This window comes from Plasmodium brasilianum, chromosome 4 (genome assembly GCF_023973825.1).
Source record: "Plasmodium brasilianum strain Bolivian I chromosome 4, whole genome shotgun sequence".
Taxonomy (NCBI): domain Eukaryota; phylum Apicomplexa; class Aconoidasida; order Haemosporida; family Plasmodiidae; genus Plasmodium; species Plasmodium brasilianum.
In genome coordinates this window covers 663,174-684,355 of record NC_090117.1, presented here as the reverse complement: position 1 = coordinate 684,355, position 21,182 = coordinate 663,174, and the positions used below count along the sequence as shown (strand labels likewise).

The 21,182-nt window shown below is 26.6% G+C and overlaps 6 protein-coding genes and 1 pseudogene across 7 annotated transcripts; 3 read left to right on the top strand and 4 right to left on the bottom strand.

Annotated features, from left to right (window-relative positions):
- Nucleotides 1-229: 229 nt before the first annotated feature.
- Nucleotides 230-637, bottom strand: MKS88_001159 (uncharacterized protein; the record flags this gene model as incomplete). The annotated part of the gene is made up of 1 exon (XM_067219819.1): nucleotides 230-637. One exon carries the CDS (start codon nucleotides 635-637, stop codon nucleotides 230-232), a length of 408 nt encoding a protein of 135 aa, XP_067075087.1.
- Nucleotides 638-694: 57 nt separating this feature from the next.
- On the bottom strand, nucleotides 695-2,400 carry MKS88_001158 (monocarboxylate transporter; the record flags this gene model as incomplete). Its single annotated transcript, XM_067219818.1, has 3 exons — nucleotides 695-825; nucleotides 970-1,636; nucleotides 1,969-2,400. 3 exons carry the CDS (start codon nucleotides 2,398-2,400, stop codon nucleotides 695-697), a joined length of 1,230 nt encoding a protein of 409 aa, XP_067075086.1.
- Nucleotides 2,401-3,843: 1,443 nt separating this feature from the next.
- MKS88_001157 (50S ribosomal protein L33) lies at nucleotides 3,844-4,831 on the top strand (the record flags this gene model as incomplete). Its single annotated transcript, XM_067219816.1, has 4 exons — nucleotides 3,844-4,010; nucleotides 4,308-4,387; nucleotides 4,499-4,589; nucleotides 4,810-4,831. 4 exons carry the CDS (start codon nucleotides 3,844-3,846, stop codon nucleotides 4,829-4,831), a joined length of 360 nt encoding a protein of 119 aa, XP_067075085.1.
- Nucleotides 4,832-5,957: 1,126 nt separating this feature from the next.
- Nucleotides 5,958-9,995, top strand: MKS88_001156 (uncharacterized protein; the record flags this gene model as incomplete). The annotated part of the gene is made up of 1 exon (XM_067219815.1): nucleotides 5,958-9,995. One exon carries the CDS (start codon nucleotides 5,958-5,960, stop codon nucleotides 9,993-9,995), a length of 4,038 nt encoding a protein of 1,345 aa, XP_067075084.1.
- A 713-nt stretch (nucleotides 9,996-10,708) lies between these two features.
- On the bottom strand, nucleotides 10,709-13,868 carry MKS88_001155 (protein CERLI1; the record flags this gene model as incomplete). The annotated part of the gene is made up of 6 exons (XM_067219814.1): nucleotides 10,709-11,179; nucleotides 11,444-11,631; nucleotides 12,006-12,381; nucleotides 12,912-13,096; nucleotides 13,323-13,366; nucleotides 13,855-13,868. The coding sequence occupies 6 exons, from the start codon at nucleotides 13,866-13,868 to the stop codon at nucleotides 10,709-10,711; spliced, it is 1,278 nt and encodes a 425-aa protein (XP_067075083.1).
- A 1,999-nt stretch (nucleotides 13,869-15,867) lies between these two features.
- On the top strand, nucleotides 15,868-16,977 carry MKS88_001154 (annotated as a pseudogene). Its single transcript has 2 exons — nucleotides 15,868-15,929; nucleotides 16,032-16,974. Coding segments are annotated over exons 1-2 (1,005 nt in total).
- Nucleotides 16,978-18,316: 1,339 nt separating this feature from the next.
- Nucleotides 18,317-20,441, bottom strand: MKS88_001153 (uncharacterized protein; the record flags this gene model as incomplete). The annotated part of the gene is made up of 6 exons (XM_067219813.1): nucleotides 18,317-19,097; nucleotides 19,179-19,467; nucleotides 19,818-19,958; nucleotides 20,036-20,109; nucleotides 20,219-20,262; nucleotides 20,391-20,441. The coding sequence occupies 6 exons, from the start codon at nucleotides 20,439-20,441 to the stop codon at nucleotides 18,317-18,319; spliced, it is 1,380 nt and encodes a 459-aa protein (XP_067075082.1).
- Nucleotides 20,442-21,182: the final 741 nt, after the last annotated feature.

Here is a 21,182-nt window from a genome sequence, read left to right as displayed (position 1 = left end):
ACATATGCAAGTATGCAAGTATTCAAGCATGGATGTATATATATATATATATATATTTATTTATTTATTTATTTATTTATAAATGCACATACGAAAAATGTTATACTTGAAAACGCTAAAGGAAAAACCGTTCACAGTAGTAGAATTTCACAAATTTACATAAAAGGTGAAAAGACAAGGAGTACATGCAATGTATGTCTACAAATAAAATCTTAACCATATTTATGCTCTAATGGAAAAACTGAAATGCGCCCTCTGCTATATTTTTTTTCACTCCGTTAATTTTGTTCATGTTTTTATTCATTTCGTTCATGCTTTTTTTCATTTCGTTCATGTTTTTATTCATTTCGTTCATGTTTTTATTCATTTCGTTCATGTTTTTATTCATTTCGTTCATGTTTTTTTTCACTATGTTCATAATTTTTATTACTGGATTAATTTTTCTCACGTTGTTCATGTTTTTTTTCACTATGTTCATAATATTTATAACTCGGTTAATTTTTCTCACGTTGTTCATGTTTTTTTTCACTATGTTAATAATATTTATAACTCGGTTAATTTTTCTCACTTTGTTCATGTTTTTTTTCACTATGTTCATAATATTTATAACTCGGTTAATTTTTCTCACTTTGTTCATGTTTTTTTTCACTTAATAATTTGTTCACTCGCTTCATTTTTTTAATTTTTTTTTTTCTTAGAAGGCCAGCGCGAGCATAATGCTGACAAAGGAGGAAAGGGAAACAATTGCACACATGGCAATATTTCCGACGCTGTTTAGAATGACTGCGGAAATCATTGCGTTAATGATACTCGAGAAAGCCCTAGCTGTAAAAAGTAGACCAAATATGGGGCCAAAATTTTTCGTTCCAAATGTGTGTGCAGTTATAGATGGAAAAATGGAAAATGTTCCTGCATGACAAAAAAAAATAAGGCAAACCCAAACTGAGTAAGTAATTCTTCCATAAATACCTGACAATGTTAAGGTAACTGTTAAGAAACTCATTAACATACTCATTAATATTAATGCAGTTTTAAAACTTGTTAAATCACTTATAAACCCCCAAAAAAGTCTTCCAAAGATGTTAAAAAGAGATGAAACAGCACCCATTAGAGATAAAGATCTATCATCTATATATAAATAATTTAAACCAAATATTTTCCAAAATATTTGAGTATAAGAAATAGCTTGCCAATTAAAAAAAACCATTAACCATATTAAAATAAAATCACGATTAATAAATGTACTATTCGATTCTCGAAATGAAAAATTCGATGTATTTGATAATGTCCTAAATGAATTAGTTATCCCATTATTTTTATAAGTAAAACTTTTATTTTCACAATATAATAATTTACTACTTTTATCATTATATGCCATAAATTCTTTTGAAGAATCATTTGTATCTGAAATTAAACATGCACCAATGAATTGAATTATGGCAAAAAATATACCCTCATATATAAATAAATATGGTACTTTATTTAAAATGTCCAGATTACTAAAATATTTCTCCTCTGTACTCTCGAATTCTGGGCTATAATCAGGCATATAATTATATTTATTTATAAAATAGTTTTGCATGGGGCATATTATAAAAACCGCCAATCCTCGTCCCAGGAAAATTATCCCGCTTATCTAAAAAATATGTCAGTTAAAATATTTGGCAATGGGGATTAAGGGGAAAAAAAAAAAAAAAAAAAAAGAAAAAAAAAAGAGAGAAGAGGGAAGAAAAAAAAAAAATTCGCAAACGAAACTCAATTTGTTGTAACAGAAACATGTAACTTGCAGAGTATCTATGTGTATGCATCATCCCGTTGAGGATTATGCACACGTGAATAAACATGAGCATATGGATGTGTTGGTAGGTATATATGTATGTAAGAATAATTATATGTGTGTTGGTGTGTAAATATATACATAAACACACACGAATGGACGCACACCACTTGCAAAGAGTAATTCCTCACCACTCCCTTGTGGTCGTAGTGCTTCTTAACAGCCACAGAAAGGGGGATAGGGTATGCTATCCCGCAGCCTATCCCGCACAATATTCCATAAGTCATTAAAAATAGATAGAAATTGAATACAGTAAAATAGGATAGTAAAATTCCTAGGCACATCAACCATCCTCCTAATAAGACACTTATTTGAGGACCCAAATTTTGATTTAAAATTCCCCCAAAAAAACCAAAGAAGCACTGAAATATTAGTGTTAATACATATATCCAACTACTATCTTTATACGTAACATTAGAACATCCTATTATCTTCATATATGATATAACATACACACTTATGTTTGAGAAGCAGTAAATACTACCTAATGTGCAATGTATTAAAAAACCTCCTAAAATTATTTTATATTTTGACCAGGCTTCCGAATTTTCTTCTTGTTTCATCTCTAAATATGCTGTTTCGATTTCGGTAAAATGAAAAGGGGAAAAGGAAAGCGGAAAAGAAAAAAAATAGAACAGAAAGATGCTACTCCTTTAACCTGGCGCATATATTTATTTTTATATACTCACTTATTTTTTTTATTTACTTATTTATTTATTTATTTACTTAATTTTTTTTTTTTTTTTTTTTTTTTTTTTTTTTTTTTTTTTTTTTTTTTTTTATTATTATTTTTATTATTATTTTTATTTTTATTTTTTTGCCATATATATTTCCTTCTTTTTTTTTTTTTTTATAAACAAATATGTACAATTCAATGTGCAAATATTCTATTCAAACGCAGAGAAATAGTGATATAAACCTCAAATGAATGGTTTATTGAATGTCCACTCATTCGTTTGATAGTATTCCCACTCGTTTGTTTGCTAGTATTCCCATTCGTTCGTTTGCTAGTTTGCCCATTCGTTCGTTTTCTAGTTTGCCAGTTTTCCAGCTTCTTCGCTTCTTTTTTTTTTCAGTTTGTACACTAATATCATTATGTCTTTGCCTACCAGCAGCAGTTAATCATTTCCTTTATTATATTGTTATAGGAAAATTTTTTTTTTTTTCTATTTCATCTTCTGTTTCTTTGGCATGAATGGCTTCTTTTTTTTCTTTTTTCTTTTCTTTTTTCTCTTTTTTTTTTTTTTTTTTACATTATTATATGAGAATAAGTATTCCTCTACAAAAGAACATAAAGTTTAGCTCTCCAACGCACACTAAAAAAAAAAAAATAATAAATACACATAAATGTTTGTATGTATAAATATATATATATATATATGTATATATATATTCGTAATATGCCTATTTTTATATGTACGTATATTTAATGCAATTTTTATTTTCCTTGCCCTAATGAAGCAAAAAAAAAATCTCTACACAGTATGGGGGAAAAAATTGGGTACAGTAGAAGGCGCTTTTTTTTTTTTTTTTTTTTTTTTTTTTTTTTTCTTTTTTGGGCTTAAAAATATTATTTAAGAAGGTTAGCATTGTGACTTGAAGGAACACAATTTTTAACTATTCATTTTAAGGTAATTTTGTTTCAGTGTTTTATTTTCTTTCTTTTTTTTTTTGCCTTTTTCTTATTTCTTTCTACATAAAAGGTACCCCAAAAAAAAAAAAAAAAAAAAAAGAGAGAAAAAGAAAAAGAAAGAGCGCGAGTAAGAGTAATAGTAAGATTAAGTGTAAAAGAAACATAATATACTGTGAGAGCATGTGAACAAAACACTGCTATGCGTGCACATTTAAAACAGGTTCATCTAATAACTCTTTGAAAACATTTCAATAACTCCTCCCAGTTTAAGGCTCCAAATGTGCACATCCTTACCTGTGTATGATTAAGAAGTTTACTTACATATTGCATTATTACATATGTGTGTACATTATTTATAGCCGATCCATGAAAAATGCTTTTTTTAAGCAATGTGTTCTTTCGGTCAAGAAGCAAAAGAGTTCATGTGAGCTTAGTATCCTCCTGTGCAAGTAACTATATTTATTCTACTTATATTTCTCCTAATAAATCCAAGTTTAGATTGGCATTAAGGAAACATGACCCAGTTATTAACCGACACGTGTTCGTAAAATTTTGTGAAAAATCAAAAACAAAAATCAAAAATGTGTTTTATTCTATCGCTACACCCCCTAACAACTGTTCATCGTACACGCACGCACACATTTGTACATGTGTATATATAGTATATGAATTTACGTAAACGCGCACATTTGTATGTCTATGTTTTTATATATATGTGTTCATATAGATATACTTATACGTACACATATACGTATATATACCTAGTTAAACACGAATTGAGCGTTTAATCTTTTTAGAAATTTTATTTTTTTTTTTTTTTTTTCTCCTCCATTGCAGGATGTTTTACCAGAAGCACATAAAATCAAAAACAAAAAAAAAATTAACGTTGCACGGAATTAACTACGCGCGTTTCACAGGTATCTGCTGCTTGATGCTCTTTGAAAGCACGTCCTTCCGATGAACAGAAAATTATGTATATACTTGTACTGGGATGTATGCATATATTTTTTTTTTTTTTTTCTTCTTAGGGAAGAACAAGAACTTAAGGCCCCTTTTAAAAAGAGTAGAGAAGTCATATCTATATGGAAAATTCAACAAACTAGTAGACAACACTTACAGGTAAATTTAAAGAGCAAATAAGTTGTACAAGCGTTGTATAAGCATCAAATGTGCGTGTAAAATGGTGTGACAAAGAAAAAAAAGAATGTACTTCACACAAATATGCGTAACGTTTATTATATAATTATAGCATATATATAAATCATACTTTATGTATTTTTTATTTTTATTTTTATTTATTTATTTTTTTTTTTTTTTATCCAAAATTTAAAATTTACAGGAGTCTTCCAAGAATGAGCTGATCTTTTTTTTTTTTTTTTTTTTTTTTAAACCACTACTCTAACTAATGCTGTTATTACTCCTATGATAATTATATATGGATGCATTTATTTTTTCTCAATCTGTGCTCATCCCTATGACAAAATAAAAATTTTTGAAAATTTTTAATATATATTATTTTAAAAAGATGGAAAAAAGGGAGCTACATATTATTTTGTAATTTCGAATTGTGTGTACTGTACCCTTTTCGTAAAATTATAAAAAATTTGCTTAGCTGTCAATCTGCATAAATAAAAATGGAAAAACGTAAGACCTACATTGCCCTTTTAACTCATACGTTGATATTTCATTTTTCTTCATACACTGTACCCGGGTGATATTTCACTATATCGCACTAAACCATATTGTATTTTATTAAATTATATCATGCTGTAGCGTATTGTATTTTATTAAATTATATCATGCTGTAGCGTATTGTATTTTATTAAATTAAATCATGTTGTAGCGTATTGTATTTTATTAAATTAAATCATGTTGTAGCGTATTTTGTTTTATTAAATTAAATCATGTTGTAGCGTATTTTGTTTTATTAAATTAAATCATGTTGTAGCGTATTTTGTTTTATTACATTTTATCTTATTTTTCGTTTTGTAATTTTATTTATTTTTTTTAATTGTAAATTGTAAAAAGTATTTCGTACAAATGTAAACATATATGCTTCCTTTTGTCCATCCTTCATTTATTCCTTCCTTCCTTCCTTCCTTTTTTTTTTTTTTTTTTTTTTTTTTTTTTGAACGATTCTAAGAATATAACAAGTTTAGGTAAAAAAAAAATATACATGAAGTAACAATAAAAGGTGTGGGATGTGAACATATATATGCGTATGTATATATGTGTATGTATATATGCGTATGTATATATGTGTATGTATATATGCGTATGTATATATGTGTATGTATATATGCGTATGTATATATGCGTATGTATATATGCGTATGTTTCTATATGTATGTATACGCAATAACAGCGATAATGATGTGCAAAGAAGGGAAGGCCTTTCCCCGCTTAAGGATAATGTAAACATAAGAGAATGACGCATACATGTAGTTCTCTTCTGTAGTTATAATTACAAAATAACATAAACTTGATATGAGGAAAAGAACATTATCCATCATAAGAGAAGCTGTTTCGTTAAAATATTTTTCTTTCACTAATAAAATAAATAACAGCTTCTTCGTTTCATTTGTTGATAAATATAAACAAAATTTTATAATAAATACAAATTTACACACATATTTATCAACATATAGTCATAACAACTCAAAGGATTGCATTACCATCAATGTAAAGTCTATATTATGTAAACATAATGTACTACACAATCAAAGAGTTAGCATATTGTTCCCTATAAAATGGGGTTCTCTTCTTCCTATTTGTAATAAGCACATGTTGGGGTTTCCTATAAAACAAAAGCAAAAATATAGTTCCCTTATTAGTAAGTATCTTACCTGGAAGTTGATAACGGAAAAATATAACTCCACTTCTACAGTAGTAGCTACCACCCTTATTGGTACTAACTCTAATTTACATAACAGTTATAGTACCAGTAATGATGGAAAGAACAATAACATTGATGGACGACCCCCCCTGCAGAGCAGTAGTGTAAAAGATGATACAAACTATGGAGGGGATAAAACCCAAATGGCAGTTCTTAACACTGTGTGCAGAAAAATATATTATTTAGGTATAAACAGAATAAAGAATGAAAAGGAGTGGGAAAAATATATAATAGATTTTTGTAAAGAAATAAAATATTATGAATTTATAAATTTAAAAAGTATCTTTATGCTTTTACTAGGCATAACAAAAAGCAAGGAACATGTAAAAAATATATCATCATTTACTATTATTAAGAATGATATAACTCATCAACATTATAAAAAAAAAATACATATTTATGATATCGTCTATATATATATAGACATTTTAGCAAAAAAAATTAAAAGCATGACTAAAAATCAATTGAGCATATTTTTGTATTTACTGCAAAAATGGAATAAAACCCAAAAGTATGAAGATATTATTTACACCATTATATGTGAACAGATTTCAGCTAATACCAAGATGAGGAACTTCAACGTTCGAAGTTTCTGTAGCATATTGCACCTTTATGCAAAGAACTATCAAATTTATGCAAATTTTGATAATAGCCAAAACAATCGAAATTACCAAAATACTGAAAAGCGCTTCTGCATAGGTACAAGCAGAGAGGATACTGCCAACAAACTCAGTAGCAGCATGAAGAATTGCATAGTGACAGATGAACATATAAAAAAAATTGTGAGTAAATTTTTAAGGACCAAATTTCGTCTTGAGGATGTATTATACTTTCTTTCCTCAATGTATAAATTGAAAATAAATAAAAATAGTATATTTGAAAGTTCATTAGTACAGATGTTGAATGAAAATTTAATAAATGCAAATTACTTCTTAACACCATCGTTAGTCCTACAGTTGGCTAACTTAAATATCTACAATGAAGAGTTATATAAGAAATTAAAATGTATTATAATGCAGAATTATTATTTTTATAACTCAGTCCATATAACAAATATATTTTATGCCTTTTCCAAATTTAATGCAGATAGTGCAGTATATGACCTTTTTGAAAAACTGTCTACCCATATTATGTACAATTTTCCTCAAAAGGAAAAACCAAGTAGCAGTATGAAGGAAGAACAAAACTTATGCAGTCCAACCAATGAAAATACACAGAATAGATGCATGAATAACATCTTTAGCACATTTAACATTTTTCAAGTAACAACCATTATAAACAGCTGCTTGAAGTGCAATTACATGAAGTACGACTTTTTCCATGCCCTCCTTTTAAAGGTATTCACTCCAACGGAAGCCGTAACTGCAGTGGAAGGAGTAACAAGCGAAACAGAACAGATCCAGGGGCAGCATACCCTAGACAACTTAGTGAACCATTTGGATGTGATATCAAAAATTTTAAAGTCCTTCAAAATTTTCGTTTATAAGCATATAACATGTTTTCATCACTACGACAAGGGGAACGAAGATAAGAATCCACAAGTTGGGCAGTATACCCGTCCAAACAATTGCCCACTTGAAGATGTCTACTTCGATGAAGGATACCCCGTTTGCTTATTAAACAAAGAGTGGGTTCACAAAAAGGTGTATAGGTACGCTTCAAATTATTGCTTAAAAGGTAATGATGATAATGATCGTCATTACGATTGTTTTTTTCTTCCCTATGTAGATCAGAACGAGGTTAGCAGTAAAAAGATAAGGGAGCAAAATAAATTTGAATTATTTTGGGACAATGTAAGTGAAAAAATAAGAATTATAATTGAGAACAATTTATATGATGAGAAGTTAAAATACATTTTGCACAATTTAATGCTTTGCCTCTCCTTCAGCGAAGTAAGATTTACAAATTTACATGCATATTGTCAGGTTATTGTTAAAGAGAATTTTCACTTCTTTACACTGAACAGTTTATATATGTACATAAAGATATGGTATAAATTTAAAATTTTCAATTATGAAATTTTGGAAATCCTACTTGAACAAATATATAAAAATTTTCATTTACTCCAAGATAAGAAGAAAATAAAAATAAATTTATTGTCATATATTATTTTTAAAAAAATAAATACCCAAAAAGGAAATCAACTTATTCATTTATTTTTATATGAAGGGGAGAATAACAAACTAAAATTTGAAAAGGAAAATTTGAAAGAAAAAAAAAATTTTAATCCGACAAGTACATGGGATCTCCCAACAGAAACTCAATTAAAACAAAATTTTAAAAATGTAGAGATATGTTCAAACTTTCCCATAATAAACTATGATGAAGTGGATAATAGAAGTTATAATGGTGCAACAAGGGATGATAACAGTTTGAGTGAGGAAAAAAGAATTAGTGAGTGTGCTACCATTGTTCAGGGAAAAAAGGAAAAGGCATCTTCCTCAACAAGAATCAACGAATCAGTTTGTAAACAAGTAGAAAGAACAGAATCTACTCCTTGTAGTTTGCATTTTTTTGACTACCTAAACTTTTCGCTGTTCTTAATTCTCACCCAGAAGAGTAATGCTGATGGGTGTTTTGAACTGAGCGCGCTTTTTTCCAAAGGGGGGAGTAGTAGTAGTAGTAGCAGTAACAGCAGCAGTAACAGCAGCATTGTGCTAATGCATTTCTCTGAAGGGGGGAAAGAAGAAGTATTAGAAAAATACTCAAAAAGGGTTGAAAAAAATATACTCAATAGAAAAGAGTCTATTGTTCGTTTTTTCCTAATTTTTGCGGACTACCTAGGAAATGAAAAAAGTAGTCTACATATTTTTCAGATGCTATACATTTTGCATTTCATAAAAATTATAAACGAAGATATTTATTCAGATATAATGAAATTAGAAAAAATGAAAAATTTTAGTTCCCCTAGTGCAGCAAACAAAAGTGAAGCGTATCACAACAAGAAGATTTTTCGTTTACGAAAAGAAGATTTGCAATTTATAAACTTAGCAGGAGGGGGTAATACCACTGAGCGCGATGAAGTAGCAGGAGATGAATTCCAATGTGAGCACACACCCTGCTATAGTTTCTCCTTGCATGAAAATAACACACACTATGCACATTATGCATATTATCGGTATCAGTATGAAAGCGTGAAGGAATCCATTAGGTCCTTATCAAAAGTGTTCAAAACGTTTAAATATAACCAGGCGATATGTGCGAGTCGCGAGAGTAAGTATTCCCTAAAAAGAATTGAAGTGTTTTATAAATTAAGTACCTTTTTAACGGTAGACATGATGTTTGAGTTAGAAAAAGAAAACCAAGAATTTTATCATTTTCTTTTATTTTATCCTCAAGAATTAAAAAGAACAATCGTAAGTGTGCGAGAAGATGGTACTTCCTTTTTTAAGTATGAATATGACGATTCTCCTTTGATACATACCGAAATTTTATTTATTTATAATTTTTTAAAAAAAATATTTCCAAAAAATATTCGTTTCAGTATTGTAGACACAACTCAGTTTATTACACTCTCAACGTATGAAAATGAAAAAGTGAAAACTGAAAGAGTGTGTGAACATGTTTTTAATAATGATATTAAGTCAAACGCAATAGAGTTTATTTTAGAGCACATCATGGGGATGTAATGAAGTGGCGGTTGGAAGTGCCTTGTGAGCATACATATATGTACGTATGTACATACCTACGGGACTATATATATGCGAGTATATATGTGTGCATATTTGTGCCGCACATTTTGAGAATATCTCCCTTTTAGAAGAAAACATCTCATAAGTTTTCATTCCCATGTGCAAATGTGCGCGTGTAGCAAATGAACTACCATATTGCAAATACAATAAGTTTTTTCTTTTTTTAAAAAAAAATATAAGGATGATTCAACAAATTTATGCATAATAAAAAGAGTTAACATGTGCGTATATAAATGAAAATAAAAAGGAAACATGAAATTTAAGTTACATGCAAATTTTGTAATCATTAAAAATGTACTTTAATGAACTTTAAAATTTTGTAATGCGTTAGTGTTGCGACAATGTCCCAAAAAGGGTTTATAAAAAATAAAAGCATCAAATAAGTAGCCAAAAAAAAAGCTAAAAAAGGAACTAATAAAACACTGTAATAATGCAGGGGTACCGTACTGTAATGTTACATTAATGTGAAGAATTACATAAACAAATAAAAATAATTAGCAATATTTCTTTAAAAAAAAAGCGTCTTTTTTTATTTATTAAGGAAAAAAAATTTATTTTTATACTTCTTCCTTTTGTAAGAATATAAATGGAAACGGAAAATAAAATGGAAAATAAAAATGAAATTAAAATGAAAAAAAAAAAAAAAAATCTCAGTCACTGTAATTATACATGTTTTTACCCATATCCTTAACAACATGACCCAGTTCAGGCGATTTTGTATAATTTTCTTCGTTATCAATGTTACTTGACGTTTCCACAACATTTTTTTTATTTAAATACTTAATTTTCATAGAATTTTTTGATAAAGAATGAGATAATTTATTATTTATTTCAACTACTTCTTTGGAAGCTCCTCCTTCTTCGTAATTGTTTTGAAGCCCTTTAATTTTATTCCTCTTATTTTTCTTTTCTCTCCTGTAATTACTTGTCAGAATTATAAAATCATGAATAACGTTCACCCATATATTCCTATCCTTATCCATGGTTTTTAAGTATAAATAATTCTCTTTTTTTTCTCTTTTCTTCCTGTACTTTATGTAAAAGTATTTGTGGCTGTAAACGTCGCTGTACACGTTGACTACGTACTCCAGTCGTATGTATCCAACTCTGTTCGTATCAACCTGTGAATAGGCAAATGCCCACAAAAGTGCATACGTATGTATACGTGCCGATATACGTGTATATATATATATATATATATATAATATATATATATATATATATATATATTATATATATATATATATGTGTGTGTGTATTTTCAAGTGTATAACGCTAGGCAGAAACGCAAGGCACAGTACTAGAACAGGAACATACAAGCAATGATTTAATTTTTTTTTTTTTTTTTTTTAATTATGTATGCAAGTATACAGATATTTGATAACCTTTGCGTCCGATTCTTCATTGTAGTAACACCAGTAAAATTTTCCTTTAAAAAAGTGTAAGTAAAAGTAATACTTGTTATAAAATCTTTTTATGTAGAAATTGCTATGCAGTAGATATCCATTCAGGTTCTTTGAGAAGAGACGAATTTTATCCTCAGTCGCTAGATTTGATATGTTTTTATAAATGGCTGTACAGGAAAAAAAAAATAAATAAATGTATATTCACATTTACATTATATATCGCATGTACATGTCGATATTAATGTTGCACACAATTTGAGAAAATGAAACTAGTTATTTACATTACGGCTATTCTGTACATACATATGTATACATATATATATATATATATGTGCGTGTGTATATATCTATATGTGTATGTACGTATGTATGTATGTGTATATGTATGTGTATATGTATGCATATATGTATGTGTATATGTATGTGTATATGTATGTGTATATGTATGTGTATATGTATGTGTATATGTATGCATATATGTATGCATGTATCATTATGCACATACACTTGCGGGCTTGACGCGCCTTTTCAAAATTCTTACTTGAGCTAACGTCCGTTTCTTTAATCGCGTCGAAGTACTCCATACCTTCGTTTATAAGCCATTCTATTTTCTCATTATTTTTACTTTGGTTTTTCTGAACAGATATTATAGTTTCAATGAAAAGAGAAGTGTATATCTGATCATCCTTTTTTATACAGTCTAAATTAATATAGTGGAAAGATAAACAAGCTGTAGCAACAATCTGATTTTTGTTAACTATATTAAAATACATATTGCAAGGAAATAATTTTTTTATTATGTCTGTATATATATGAATTTCAGCCGATCCAATATAGGTATTTTTTAAAGTCCCTTTTTTATAAACCTCTACTGTTAATATAGTGTTGTTCTGTTTAACGGCCAAGTTTTTTCTTTCCTATTCTTGTTAAAAAACAAATTTTATATTGTAATAAAATTTACACAAAAATGCATAGGAAGAGCAACAGACTTTGTGCAAGTTTTCCCGCACACAAAAAAAAGAATAAACGAATAAATAAATAAAATGGAATAACACAAAACGAATAAAATAAAACAAATAAAACAAATAAAACAAAACAAATAAAACAAAACAAATAAAACAAAACAAATAAAATAAAATAAAACAAACAAAACAAATAAAATAAAACAAAACAAATAAAATAAAACAAAACAAATAAAACAAATAAAACAAAACAAATAAAACAAATAAAATAAAACAAATAAGTGTTTTTCCCCATTTATTTATTAAAGACACATTTCTTTCCATTCTTTTTGCATACATTTTTTTGAAGCATTCAAAAATGAAGCAGTACACGACAAAATGAGTAGTTACAACAAAGTAGTGCAGTGTACAAGCATGTAAAATAAACTGAATTATCATTATCACTATCACTGTCTTTCCTCTTTTTCTTTTTTCTCTCTATTTACTTCAATGTGTATCTTATTGAGGTACTGCTTGTAGTAGTGGGTGTAGGCATACCTATTGCCTATTTTCAGATGAACAATATACTTGCTATTATCATCATCGCCAAATTTTAAATTTATGTGATGAATTTGAATTATAATACTGAATGATTCATATTTATGAATATTAAGAAGACGGTATAACTGACCTAGGAATGAGGAAAAAACGATATAACGAAATGACGATATAACGAAATGATGAAATAAAAAAAAAGCATCCCACGTGCTCTAAATGCTCCTATTTGTTCAAATTTTAAATTGTAAATGTGTAAATCATAAAAATATAAAATGGATTAAAAAAAAGAAAAAAAATTTGATTCCCCTTAAAATTTACTACGCTTTGATTGATATGTTCTTTTTTTCTAATTTTATTACCAATAGGTTTATTTTCACTTATGTGAGGAAATAATTCTCGATTTCTGCATACACACAGAGTACATACTGACGCAAGAAAACAACTACCAACATAGAGCAAATTGTGTGTATCTAAATAAAACATAATTAAATAAGTATATTCTTACAAAATAATTATGAAGAAGGAGTGTTTACATTCACAGTAAATTGAAGTTTGAAAGAGACATGCTCATCTTTAAGAAAAAAAAAAAAAAAAAAAAAAAAGTTAAAGAAGGAAGCGAATATTCAAATAAACAGATAAACAACTTTATCAATTTTTTGATTTGTTCTAATTTTACAAACGAAAAAAGAGAACAAACAGAAGGAAAAATAGGAAAATAAAAAAAAATAAAAATAATAAACAAATAAACAAATAAACAAATCAAAATAAATAAAGTAAAACAACAAACAAAATAAATAAAATAAAGCAACCAAAATAAATAAATCAAAATAACTAAAATAAAGCAAACAAAATAAAACAAAATGGGAAAGAATAGAATTTACGTAGTTTTACCTCAATTCGCTCATTTGTTTAAAATTGTATTGTTAATTATTAACATTAAAAGATTAATTTGAAAAATGGAAAATATTCCAAAAAATTACGCACCTATTTTTTTTTATAGAAAAAAAAAAGAAAAAAACAAAATTGCAACTATAATCAAGTGTGTGCAAATGTGTTGGAGTTAGAAATTAATCAATCGACGGAATTATTCGTCTAGGTAAAAATATTAAATACATCAAACGTGTTTATCAGGTTAAACAAGTTAAAAATAGTAAACACGTGCGAAATTCTGAATATGATAAAAATAGTTAAATTCCTGAAACGACTTTTCCTCTTTTTTTTTTCTTTAGCAGCCAAGTGCTAAATGTATAAAAAGGAAAAACTCATTTCATTTTTATGCATATAAAATATATGTACACGTTTCTTCATTTAAATATTTATTTCATTTCAATTTATTTCAAATGGTCCTTTAAAAAAAAAAGAAAAGTTTGACATATAAAATTACCGTTGATACTTCTCTATTTTTAAAACATCAATATGAACATTGTCTCTTTTAAACATATTTTAATATACATACTTTTTTAATGAACGATTTAGCAAAAAAAAAAAAAGGAAAAATGTAGAAGATGATTTACCACTTTATTATTTCATTTTTTCGCTATTTTGTTTTTTCACTTCATTTGAAAAAAAAATTTAATATAATTTAATATAATTTAATATAATTTAATATAATTTAATATAATTTAACATAATTTAATATAATTTAACATAATTTAATATACTTTAATTCATCTTAATATACTTTGATTCATCTTAATATACTTTAATTCATTTTAATATACTTTAATTCATTTTAATATATTTTAATATGTTTTAATATATTGTAATACACTTATTCAAGTTTGTCCATTTATATATATATATATATTATATATATATTTTTTTTTTTTTTTTTTTGCAAAGTAAAATAATGCTTTCCCTTCGTTTAGCATTATAAACAAAAATAGGGAAAAGAGGAAGATAAAGGAAAAAAGAAAGAAAAAGTAGAAGAAAACGAAAATTGAAATTGAAAGTGAAATTGAAAGTGAAATTGAAAGTGAAAGGGAAAAGGAAAAGGGGCAAGAATTAGTTTGCGCTATACGCAATGTAAAATAAAATTCAAATAAGGAAATTTTTTTTTTTTTTTTAAAGTTACATAAAAATTAAATTATTTAAGTTGTATTTATTTTATATCCCCGCTCTTTTATTTTATCGTTATTTTCTTTTCTTTTCTTTTTTTTTTTTTTTTTTGTTTTGTTTTTCACAGTAACTCATTATTCATATTTTAAAATTAAACATTTAAAACTTATGATCCCACTTCATTAAAACTGAATCTTGTATTTGTATGTGCATTTGTATGTATACCTGTACGTGTACTTTTATTTTGTTTTATTTTTTTTATTTTTTTTCGTCGAATGTATTACGCTTTATAAATATAGATGCTAATTTTATTAACACTAATAGATTTAAAAAGTCAAAAAGGGAAATTCTGAATTTTAAGAAATACAAAATAACCAAAGCGCAAAAAAACAGACATATAGACACATAGACTCGCAGACGCACAAACAAAAAAATAGAAGGTGTGTATGCTGTCAAAATAGGACAAATTTAGGAAAGACCGAAATTATAAAAAGCAGATAAATTGCGTTATTTTCTGGACAGTTCAGGATTTTACAAAAAAAAAAAAAAAAAAAAAAAAAAAAAAAAAAAAAAAAAAAAAAAAAAAAAAAAAAAAAAAAAAAAAAAAAAAAAAAAAAAAAAAAAAAAAAAAAAAAAAAAAAAAAAAAATAAATAAAAAATAAAGAACATAAATAAAAAATAAAGAATTCGTATAAATTAAAAAAAAGAAAAAAAAAAAAAACAAAGTAAAAATACAAATTAAAATAAAAAAAAAATGAACAACTGTATGCAACAACTACGCACGCATGTAATACATAAAATCAAAATAAGACATAAAAATATACAAGCCAGTATTATAGCAGACACATGATTATGGGTTTTAAAAAAACATTTATCATAAATAATGAAGAAGACTCAAAGGAAAATTAGTATCTCTTTTATCAATCCTCTTCATTTTATTCTTTCCCCTCTTCACGCTCCATCCTCCCGTAAGCTGCTCTAATTTTTTTTTTTTTTTTTTTTTAAAAAAGAATGATTGATTTATTTGATAATATAAAACAGCTAGCTGAAAAAAAAAATAAGAAAAATGCGAAACATATGATACAATTGTTAATTTTTAAAAATGATGTTATTATTGAAAATGAAGTTGATAGAAATGAAGAAACAATAATTGATTTTCCAAGTGAGGATAACAGTGATTTAAGACTGTATGTTGATGGAGTTGATAAAATAAAGGAGGAAATACAAAAAATATATTCTATTGTTGATGAAATATTGGCTTTAAAAAATAAAATAAATATAGCTATAACAGGAGAACAAGAAAATGAGGTAAGTGTGTTATTAAATATGCAAATAAAAAATGCAAACAACCTTATTCAGTCCATAAAAATAGATATAAGAAATTTACGGAAAAAATTCTTATTAAAATCGAAAGATAATAAAGTTATAAAAAAAGCCATACATGATAATTTAATTTATGTATTTAAAAAAGCTTTACATAATTATCAACAAGTACAAAATGATTATCATCATAGTATGAAAGATAAAATGTCTAGGCATATTAAAATTATGTATCCCCATTATAATGAAGATGATATTAATTATGTATTAAATCATGAAAATATTAGTACACAAAATTTGGTTAAATGGAAATTACAAGGACATGAAGATTTAAAAAATGCATTAACAGATGTAGAAACAAAATATAAAGATGTGAAAACCTTAGAAAAAAATGTATATGATTTACATCAAACCATTTTAGAGTTATCAGCTTTAATTGAAATGAATGATGACGTGATAAATAATATATATGATAATATTGATGATGCTCAACATTTTACAGAAAAAGCAAATGCTGATTTGATTGATGCTAGAAATATACAAAAATCTACCTCAAAATGGATGTTCTACATAACTATGGGTGTAATTATCATTATTGTGATAGCATGTCTACCTATCTTGGTAAGGCTCATTTAGGTGTTGCGCCTGTTACAGTTAATCCTGCTCATTTGACCATGGTGCAGAGGACAAAAAAAAAAGGGGGAATAAAGGTGGGGGTAAATATAGGATACTACCTTTGTACGTACAAAAAATTACTATGAAGGAAAAACATTTTAAAAAATAAAAAAAATTTATGTTTTCTTTCCCAAAATTTTTGCCTTATTCAATTTGTCAACATGTAAATATACATATACGTGCACACATTTACGTAAGTACATACGTATACATAAGTACATACATATACATAAGTACATACGTGTATACATAAGTACATACGTATACATAAGTATATACGTATACATAAGTACATACATATACATAAGTACATACGTGTATACATAAGTACATACGTATACATAAGTACATACGTATACATAAGTACATACGTGTATACATAAGTACATACGTATACATAAGTACATACGTATACATAAGTATATACGTATACATAAGTACATACGTATACATAAGTACATACATATTCATAAGTGTATACATATACATAAGTACATACATATTCATAAGTACATACATATTCATAAGTACATACATATTCATAAGTGTATACATATTCATAAGTGTATACATATTCATAAGTGTATACATATTCATAAGTGTATACATATTCATAAGTGTATACATATACATAAGTACATACATATATATATATGTATTTGACACCATTAGCAGCATTCGTAAAATTTGCAAAGAGTATGTTTTTTCATTTTAATGTGAAGTATGTTGCATTGGCATATATATGCTATGTACATGCACAGACACATATACATATTTATGTACAACATTTATTTAATAAACATATCTTATCTGTCTTTTTGCTATATATATTCTTACAAAATTAAATTAATTCTGAATTAATAAACATTTATGTATAATGTACTATAAGCACATTTTTTTTTTTTTTTTTTTTTTTTTTTTTTGTTGTTGTTATTGTTTTGCATATTTATTCGAAAAAAATACATTATTACTATTTACAAATTAAAATTTATTTTTTTATTTTTTTTTTTTTTTTTATGTTAAATTTGGCTAATTCTTTTTTTTTTTTTTTTTCTTTAAATATTTGGGGCTCAAAAAAAAAAAAAAAAAAAAAAAAAAAAAAATCATAATGAAGTCAAAGTTTGTGGAATGCAAATTGTACATTGTGGATGAAGACAACCTTTTTACACCTTACTTTGCCAGTTAAACTGTATGTTCAAAAGTTCGCTAGTTATATAACATACATATATACACCCAATGCACATATGAAAAATATACGAGTATATATATGTTCCGGATGGCACGTTACAAATCTTTCGTTTCAATAAAACGGAAATGAATATACATCTTTCATAAACTTCCTCCTTTCGTATATCTTTTTTTTGATATAGAATAAAATAAAATAAAATAAAACTTGAATTACTTTCCTTAACAAAAGATTTAGTAGTATTACTGAAAAATTTAACAAGTTCATAATTTTTAAGTTAGGTATATCAACATCCAGTTGCCTTTTCACTATTTCGTCTAATGCAGACTCAAAATATTTAATTAATTTTGTACTATCTTGAAACGAGCTAAATAAAGGAATCATATTCTTCTTAACTGTTAATTGAACAAAGGTTTTATATGTGTACAAAATTTTTTCGGATGAATATGTATCGTTTATATAATTTTTTAAAAGATAAAATTGCATATTTATGTTAATTAATCGTGTAGTGGAGTTTATGCTCTTTAAAAAATAATTATTATTGAACATGCCGTATAGTTGTAAAGCATACGCAATATGCAGTGGACTACTAATTACAAGGTTTTTATTACAATCATCTTTTTTTATGTTTCTTGTATTATAGTAATATTTATCATTTTGCATATATCGGTCTAATAGTACATTTAATTTTCTATTAAGTATACTAAAATTGTTTTTAAAAAGTGCACTTACTTTTCTTCCGTTCCATATATACCTCTTTTCGAATAAGGTTAAATCTGGAACTACGTTACTTAACGAGCAAGCCTTTAATTTTTTTGCGAACCATGTTTTTGTTAACAATTTTTTTAACAATAATTTTTTCATTTTTTCAAGAAGGAATAAATACCGTTCAATCCTTAAAAAGGAAAAAAACACATAATAGAAGAAAAAGTTGGAATGAAAATAGTTTATACATTCATTAAAAACCATTGGGTACCTTACGTTTTCTTGTTTCTCTATAATTTCCTTTAATTTGTCTGCAATATATTTTTTTTCCTTCTTAATCATATCTGGGTAAACTAAGTTAATAATACTTTTCTTTTTATTTGTATATACCATATCTTGAAATGCATACATTTTTCTGTACTTTATTTTTATTTTCCTTAAAGTGCTTAAATTGAAATAGTTCTTCTTTATAATAATGTGATATGCTGCCTTTTGAAATTCCCTATTTTTATTTTTATTATGTACAGGTGATAATAAACATACTTTTTTCAAACAATTTGCTACATGTATTATTACATAAAATAACGCCAAAAAAAGCGAAATTATTCTAATAAAAGTTATATTCATTTTTTACCCATTGCCCCTTCCTCATGATATCAATATCAAAAATGTAAAATGCGAATTTAAGTTTTCCTATTTGAAATATGTCTCATTTCAGATAGTTATATGCCCGCTAGTTGCATATCCGCTAGTCGTATATACACTAATTCCACACTGACAATTTGGATACCTACAAATAGGGCAACTACTAATACCACACCGACAATTCTGATACCTACAAATTGGACATCTGTTAATTCCACACCTACAAATTTCACACTTGCTCAATTGACACCTGTTTAATTCACACCTGCTGAATTCACATCTACAAATTCTATACCTACAAATTCCACACCTGTTAATTCTACACCTACAAATTCTATACCTGCAAATTCCACACGTGCAAATTCTATACCTGCAAATTCCACACCTGTTAATTCCACACCTTTGCCTAAAGAAACAATGTCTCTTTATATAGCTTAAAAAGGAGCATAGTTTGTGAGCCCATGCAAGAAAACACCTGCATACCTGCATATCTACATGTAATTTCTATCTGGGTATATTTCTCTATATGCAGGAATATTTTATGTAGCTCTACTACCCTTAATAAGTAAAATGAAAATGAAAAAAACTCTTTTTTTTTTTTTTTTTTGCTTATTATATATGAACCCTTTAGCGATTCTTTATTTTTCTAAGGAAAATTATTTTCACCTTTCATTTAATTCGTTTTTGAGCATATTTTTCATACTCCTAATCTTTCGCGTTTTAACATTTGGTAAAATGTGATATATAAACAGTTAAACCTTTAACCTTTTTCGTACCCCTACTAATGCCTTTAAAAAGCAAAATTGAAAAAATTTTGTACAGGTTAAAATAGTTCAACTATTTGTGGTTTCACACTGCTTGCATTTTCCATTGCTTTTTGTTTTGCCATATGTTGCAATATTTTTCTAAATGTTACAATATTTTTCTCTTTTTTTTTTTTTTTTTTTTTTTTTTTTTGCACAAGTGCGTGAATATTCCTGACCTAAGTATCCGTTTTTTTATAATTGGCATTTAAGCACACCCAAAAAAATGCATTAACTTTTTTGGAGTACCCATATGTATCCTTGTACATGTGTATAATGCATATATTGTATATGCACAATCATATGAAGTAGTTCTAAGGTGTAGTACTAAGGTATAGCATTAACACGACGCATAAATATTTCTGATATGTTCAGAAATTTCTCCTTTCCATACGCTGTAAATATGCAGCTTAATAATACTGAGGAAATATATTGTTATATTCAAAACGTAAATTTATGTAAAAAGAATGTTTACGTTCTTATGTTTAACTCTAAGGAAGTCTAAACAGGTAAGCAGTTTTATTACTCATAATTTACAAGTGTACATAATATATATAATAGCTAAAAGGGGCAAAAAAAAAAAAAAAAATAATAAAATTTTTAGGAAAAATAATAGTTTTTTCTTGAATTATCAAATAATTTTGTGCTTTCTTATAACAGCAACAAATTTCGCTTACATCTAGTTGTCTTGTCATATATTTCTAACTATTCTTTTCTTTTTTTTTTTTTACATGTGATATATGCCTTTGAAGAGACCTGGATCCTTTTTTTTATTACTAAATTAAACACTTTATAAAAAGTGGTTCATAAATGAACAAGCTGAAATG